The sequence below is a fragment of the Elaeis guineensis genome, chromosome 1, assembly GCF_000442705.2.
Source record: "Elaeis guineensis isolate ETL-2024a chromosome 1, EG11, whole genome shotgun sequence".
NCBI classification, from domain to species: domain Eukaryota; kingdom Viridiplantae; phylum Streptophyta; class Magnoliopsida; order Arecales; family Arecaceae; genus Elaeis; species Elaeis guineensis.
This window is the reverse complement of record NC_025993.2, coordinates 160,788,715-160,796,165: the sequence shown is the minus strand read 5'-3', so window position 1 is coordinate 160,796,165 and position 7,451 is coordinate 160,788,715. Positions and strand designations below refer to the sequence as shown.

The following is a 7,451-nucleotide window of genomic DNA, read 5'->3' as shown; positions in this document are numbered from 1 at the left end:
GTTCACAAAGCTGGACCTGGCAAGTTTATTGGGTCAAATTTGGATATGGTTAGACCCAGATTCAATTCAACAAACGTGCAATTACGATCAATTTAAACTATGAGTGTCAAGGGACAAATATGGCTGGTAAAAGAAACTGAAAAATAATATTATGTCATGTCTGAACACTGTTCTCTGCATACCATGAGCACCAAGGGAGGAAGTACCCTTTTTTTTTCTTTCATTAACAAAGATATTACAGATCTTTTTCGAAATGTGATAAAAGCTTCAAAATTAAATCGAATGCAGCAAGAAAAAGAACCAGATATTAACCCAAGTCCACCTTGCACGTAGCGTTCTCCATTAAAGCAAGTGTTTTTTTTTTTTTTTTTTTGACAGCAAATCGAGGCTGGAGAGAGAGATAGATGTGATATACATTCCTTCATTTGCTTAAAAGATGGGCAAGCAATTTTGAGTGCACCTATAATAATTCTATGAAGAACTTTTCTTATAAATGGAAAATGTAATTTATGTATACATTAGCATTGTTGCAGATATGATTTTCTACTGTACAAAAAGTATGGGCTTTCTCAATCAACGTTCACCACATGCTTGGGAATATATCCCTGGAGCCTGTTAGTAAATACTTGAACATTTGTTTGCTACCTCCCAAGCGTTGTAGAAATTGGCATCCTGACAGCACAAAATGCAGTCTTTCAAAAGAAAGACCTGTCTTTGCTCAAAAGAAAGGACCTGCGACTTTGGTAAACTTTCAAGTAGAAAGCCGACCATCTGTTCTCTCTCGTAAACGTCGTACTTCCTGAATCTCTTCAAACTCTTCATCATCACCTCGCTTCCCTGCTTGTTCCTTCCAATAGGCCAACAACTTCTTCAAACGCACAACTTCTTTCGAGGCAACATTCTTGCTCGGATCATTCACAATATACCTCACTCTGGATGCATACCTGCACGTAGAACATAGTTAACGAGAACATAGATATTTAATAACAGATGTAGGTCAGATGTCGCCAGTTATTCTATGTAAAATACAATTGGTAAAGCTGGGAAAACAAAGGAAAACATTTCAAGCTATGTGATCAAACTATGAGTATTTTGCAAGAAGCAGATACCAAGCTATTCAATATAAACAGAATCAATGCAATAGCATATTCAGCCATGCTAAGCATATCAAGATGGTAAGCAACAGGATCCAGAAAAAAGAAAATATCCAGAAACTAATTTCAATTAAAGCAACTAAATAAATCTTCATGCACCATGGAATGTAAAATCATAGAACTTCAAATGAATGAGTGAATATCAATTCAGAATACTCAACATGTTTGAGTTAAGACCTCAACAAAATCTACATGAACTTCGAAACAAAGACCATTTGCATCCAAAGTTAAACCATATGTGGTGACTAGCTCTTTTGCTTGACCATCGAACAAGGCAACATCCTTTATTGACTAGTGATCAATCTCATAAAAAACTGATATGAAGCAACCTTAAGAGCTCAAATAATTTAAAGCTACAAAATAGAAATCAGATGAGACCAAAGGGGCACATACATCAGAGAATTATGAGTTTCATCCAAGTTCGACTCTGCTGGAGACACATTCACAAACATAAGAGTTTTAGCATTGCCCCCAATAGAGTCGCTCATGAGCATTGTCAATTTATGATTCCTGTATGGTATGTGTTGTCCATCAGAAGTTAAAGCACCAATGACATCTGCAAGAGCTGAAAGGGATTTGTTTATGCTCTGGGCTTCTTTCAATTGTTTTCCTGCAGAACCTGATTTCTTTATCCTCTCAGAACCAGCAAGATCTACGAAACTAAGCTGCAATATTGATGATATTAAATGTCAGAATTGACTTGGCAAACAAGGTAAAAAATAACAGACACTGAATTTCAGCACTTTGAGCTTAGAACAATTTTACTTGAAGATGTTATGGATTCACTAAGATGACCGATTCTATTTTCTCGCAAAGTTCCTATTCAAAATTTACTTCAGATGGAAATCAGCCAGGATATCATATTGTTCAGTGATTTCATGAGACTTATATCGTGGTCAAATTCTGTACTAATTGCATATAATAGAAATTACCAACCACATAGGAGAACTAGATATTACTTTGTCCACCTAGGGACATGATCTGATGAACCAAACTACCAGCTATTTCACAGCTCTTTCCTGACACAATGAAATCCACACAATTGCGAGCTTTTGGAGAATTTTACAGATAATTCATGACTTTTTTGCATATCAATCACAAACTTGATCTGGTTTTTGTAAAAAATCCACTGAATCCTGACTACTTACTGAAGCATCATTAAAATATAAATCTACTTTACTTTTTTTTTATTTTGCCGTCTTGATATTTTTCTTGAATACTCCTGAAAATTTGTGAATGCATGAATCTTGCCCTTTGCTAGGCTAATTTTTGATCCAAAATTTGAGATGATGCATGATCCATTATGACTTTGGATGACTAAGCAAATGATATTATTCATAAGATAAATTCTATGATTTTATTCAATTATACTAGACCGATTACAGAAATCATTCAAGTTATATAATTGTCTAGGAAAATACACAAAAGAACATGTTTAGCTGCATCAACTGCCAAGGCTTTAGAACTTGGTTTCAGTTTCAACTATGGACAGATCAAATGAGTTTCGGTTTGGTAGTTCCAATATCTCACTCTTGGTTTGGTTGAAAAATTTTCCAGAAACGTATAACTGTTCTTTTAAGTTTTAAAAAAAAAAGATATAACAAAGAAGATAGGGAGTAAGGAATAATAAATTAAACATAATTTCATGTTTAGGATGTTCAGATATAATGTTTCGGTAGCCTTAGATTGAATCAATCAAAAAATTGTTATTTAAGAATAAAATATTTAATCATCATGTTTTTAAGATAGCCAAATCTATGTTGAAAAATTAATTTAACATCACATAATTTCCATGTTCCCAACACTATCACTTAGTTTCGAAAAAAAGCTTCCTGACTTCTAAAAGAACAGAGAAATGTAAACGATCAGGAAAAACGATCATGTGTTCCTTAAATTTGGCCTTATGAGCCAGCTTTGGCTGACTCCAAACCTGATTGCACTTTTGGATCAAGTTCAGACCAAAATCCAAACTTTTAAATTTGATTTGACAGAACTCTGAACCATGGGTAGCATATTTTTACCTTTCCTCTGGCAAGAGATTGAGTTTGAAGATTGGTGCTCTCGATGATAATTGAAAGTATCAGATGTGATCTTGAACTTTGATCATTCATTTGAGTTCCTGCAGTATGTCTTTGTTCAGATCCTCTGGAAATAATAGTCCTTAATTCTTCAAAGCTTGAAATTTGGACATTCGTCACATTCTCTATAGACACCATGCCCTGAAGAAAACAAGAGAATTCACCAAATAAAAGCCCTTAATAATCCAAGCTATAGAGCATGTCTTTGTATTTAAAACGATTACTTCTTAAACAACATGAATGTCTAGTTTCTTGCATCCATAAGAAGCCTTCTAATGGTCAATTTTTAAAATTAAATATTGTTTTAATACTGTGAGGTACCAACTTAGTTCACCGGCAATGTCTGTATATCAAACTGAAGGTGAGAGCATCATAACTAAAAGTTAGGTTTAAATTATTGAAAGTGAGTGATCAAATAGATAACAATGGGAAAAGGGCTCGTTCCCCTCCCTAAGTATAGTTTTAATTGCATATCTCACCAGAATAGTTGGCACATGATTTTTCTAGGTTATGAACATATAACTTCCCCTTCCTACAAAAATATATAATGTTGACGATCTTAGATGTCTTGTATTCTTAATATCAGAAAAATTAAGTTAATGAAATTATACAGCTAACAGGCACACACGAGGCTGGATAAAGAAGTCTTCATATGTCCAAAATGTAGATGTACCAATTTTGTATTTACTGGTTCCAGAACTCTAAAGCTTGGCTTGCCAAGATCCTACACTATTTTATAAACTATGCTGTTATAAACCATGATGATTATTATGAATGACCATTAATTTGGACGTTTCACAATCCATCTTGGCACAAATTTAACCCTTATAAGCATTTTCAGCTCATCTCATTGGTGCATGCTTGTTTTATGTATATGTGCATGCATGTACATCTTGAAGCATACATGCATGCATGTACATGTATATGCATGTATATATGTTTGAAATCCAAGAATTTTTACTCATTAACTATTTTTGAGGATGAATAATATTGCATTTTGTTTAAAGCATTTCAAACATGGAAGAGAAAAGTTACCTTTGAGTCCTTTTTAATATCTAACTTTAAATGCTTTGCATGTTTTGGTAATAACAGGTCTACCAGTGTATCTTGATACAGTTCTACCATATACACCTGCAAAATTCATCAAAAATACTCAATTCACATCAAAACAGCAGCATAAGAACAGAAAGATCCAAAAAGCATAAAATACACTGCAAGATACAGAACAAAATTATTATTATTTTTTTATACAACAAACTAGTGGAAACTAATGAAGATGGATGTATAACAAAGGATCTATGAGAAATGTGGTCAAACAATTTATTTTTGGAACTACAAGGCTAGGTATTCTTAGAAAATTAATAAGAGGCGTTAGTCTTACATTTGGTTATAATTCTCAAACAACCAATTACTTAAGAAAATTCTCGACTATTTAAAAGGCTTAAGCCATATGAAATTCCAAATTTTGCCATATATTTGACTCCTAGCACTCAAAAACAAAATAGGCTTCCTTGAATAATCTTGGGTTTTCTGAAACCATTGTTGACATAAATTGCATAAGAAAATGACATGAGTATTTTCATAGTGGTAAAATCTGTATAGCTTGCCAAATAGATTTAGTATAAATCTGTCAATATAGTTTCTTATCTTTTATGTCGGCAAAACAAGGTCTAATGAAAGACTACTATAATTATTAATGAACTAACAATTAGAAATCCATGCTTTGTTGGAGATTTTAGGAATGCCTCACCTTGCAAGTGTTTTTTGAGCTAGAAATGTGTATCAGCATTTTAAAAAGAAATAAAGAGTGTCAAACATTAGTTTCTAGGTCATTATACATTTTATTTTCATGCATCATTTAAAGGTTAGCAGTCTTGGTAAGGAATAATAGTAACTTAGGATAAGTAATCTTTATTACCTCTTTTTTTCTTTCTTTTTATTTTTGTTGAGGAGAGAGGAGGGAGAAGAACCCCTATCCCAACATATCTACTAGCGTTTGACTGAAGAAAATTATTAGAATTGTAGTAATATAAAAATATGGCAAACTGCAACTAGTTTTTTTCCCACTAAACAATTCAAATTTCTTATAAAAATCTTCATTGATATTAACATTGTCCCATATAGTCTTCATACATATCAATTATATGACTTTGTGAAAATGATTATAAATATTAAGTCTTTCATGTATACAAGCATATTTAATCAAAAGCTAATGACAATTGTAGTAAATGTTGTTTGGAGCATGTTAACATCTTTTCTACAATTCTTTTTCACAAAAATTACTCAATAAAAAATAGGTCCTTAGTGACAGCTGTTATATTTTTAAGAATATTAATCAATACAGAAATGATAACACCACCTTAGAATAGCAATAGAAATATGTGCTTTCTGCAAGATATGTTTTTGTATTGTATAGCTAAAAGGGCATAACCAAATACCTCACCAGGATAATGGCTCACTTGCATCTCACATATTTACCACCCTCAAAAGGGCCACATTAATATCAAAAAGCACTTTAGGCCAAGTTGACCTAAAGCCTCATTAACCAATCATCCATTTATTGCCTGCCAACCCTTATTTAGAATCCTGGTACACTTACCAAAGAGATGGAAAAGATTGAGAAAAAGAAAGTACTTTGGGAAGGGGAGCAAGTGGACAATTCAGATGGCTTGGTCAGGATAGGAACATCTAAAAGCAAAGTAAGCTTTCATATGAAGATCTCTCAGGGTATGATTCTCCCTTTTAGGACTGCATGTCCGCTTTGAAAGAGAATCCCAATATGGGGAATGCTTTTAAAATAGGGCTTGGTTATTGGATGGGTAGAAGATGCCAAGTGAGTGATTTGAACTTTTTAGTTGGAAAATCCTACCGAACACAAAGCCCTTCATGGTATCTCCTCCACTTGCTTTACAATGCTTCCAACCAATTATTCGTCTTGCCGCTATGATTTTTAAGCAAAACCAACCTTTGTCCAAACTCCAAAGAACAGTGGAAAGTAATTGTCTTCTACCTAGATCCAACAAATTTATTCTTTTCATTAGGGGCCAATTTTATAGACCAAAGAATGATCTATCAAATAATTGTTTAGCCATTTTCGATATTCCTCTTTGTAAAACAACTACAGCATAGTTGCTTCATGCCATTTTCTACATCCTTGTTCCTGAAGGTTGCTTTCCAAAGTTTCTTTTGGTTGCAGCAAATAGAGGTGTCTTTCATCGTAAGCATTGAAGCATACAGGGAAACGAAGCCATTTAGTGTCTTGAAACTGAGGAACATCATTTGTATGCATGATGATTTCACTTTCCAATTGTTACTAATAACAGGGCCATCTACTATATTAGTAGAAGCTGACATTTACATTTGGTAGCAGACTTCTTGAAGTGTTCTTCATTCGACTTGCTCACTTCAACATCCAGAAACTAATTTATAAGCCATTCATTCCTCAAGAAAACCATAAGTCTGCCTGCTCGTTCCTGCTTGAAGTCCTAGGTGAGATCCTGACATATGATTAGCTTGAAAAAGCATGGAACAGTCAAGGTGCACAAGTTGGCGAATTAACTACAAGAGCACACCTATCTCCTTCGGTTTCTTGTCAGGTTTCTTTAACCAACATTTCTAAAACTTCACCAAATAGATGATGTTGAATAACATAACAAAGTAAGCACTTGTTGCACCATCCAGTGAATTGCTTCCCCAGGTCGTGTGGTAGGAGTTATGGAAGAAATACAATTTTATGACTGGCCATAGTAACAATGACTCAATGGGGAGGATCAAATTTTGGAAAATTATTGGGAGTAATTCCGTAACATGGTTCTGAAAAACTATGATCGGAAACCTTTTCCACTAGTTGTGGCAAAGATTTCTTGTGTTGTTATGTTCATGTCATCTTACTTTGGTATTTTAACCTTCAGATAAGATCCCTACATATGGGCATTTCAAAGTTGTTTTTCTTCTTCTTCTTCTTCCTTTTTGAAAACTAGAAGTGGCCATAAATTCTCTTGTTTCATGGAGCTAAAGACAAAAAGAAACCATTATATAACATAATTTAAAAAAATGCTACTACAATCTGCACAAATCAAGATAAATTAATAAAATTACATAAAGAAATAGCACTATATATGTAATATATACTGAATTAGAAAAGAACATTAATGCATGAATGGGAGAAATTCAATGATTAAAAATATGAAGTTAATTTTACCACAACACATAATTGTCT

The 7,451-nt window shown here is 33.5% G+C and overlaps 1 protein-coding gene across 1 annotated transcript; it reads right to left on the bottom strand.

Annotated features, from left to right (window-relative positions):
* Window positions 1-469: 469 nt before the first annotated feature.
* Window positions 470-4,291, bottom strand: LOC140852625 (kinesin-like protein KIN-14I; the record flags this gene model as incomplete). The annotated part of the gene is given in 4 exon segments (XM_073246130.1): window positions 470-944; window positions 1,548-1,819; window positions 3,176-3,373; window positions 4,268-4,291. Coding segments are annotated over 4 exon segments (687 nt in total), but the record flags the coding sequence as incomplete, so codon positions are not given.
* Between the last annotated feature and the right edge of the window lie 3,160 nt (window positions 4,292-7,451).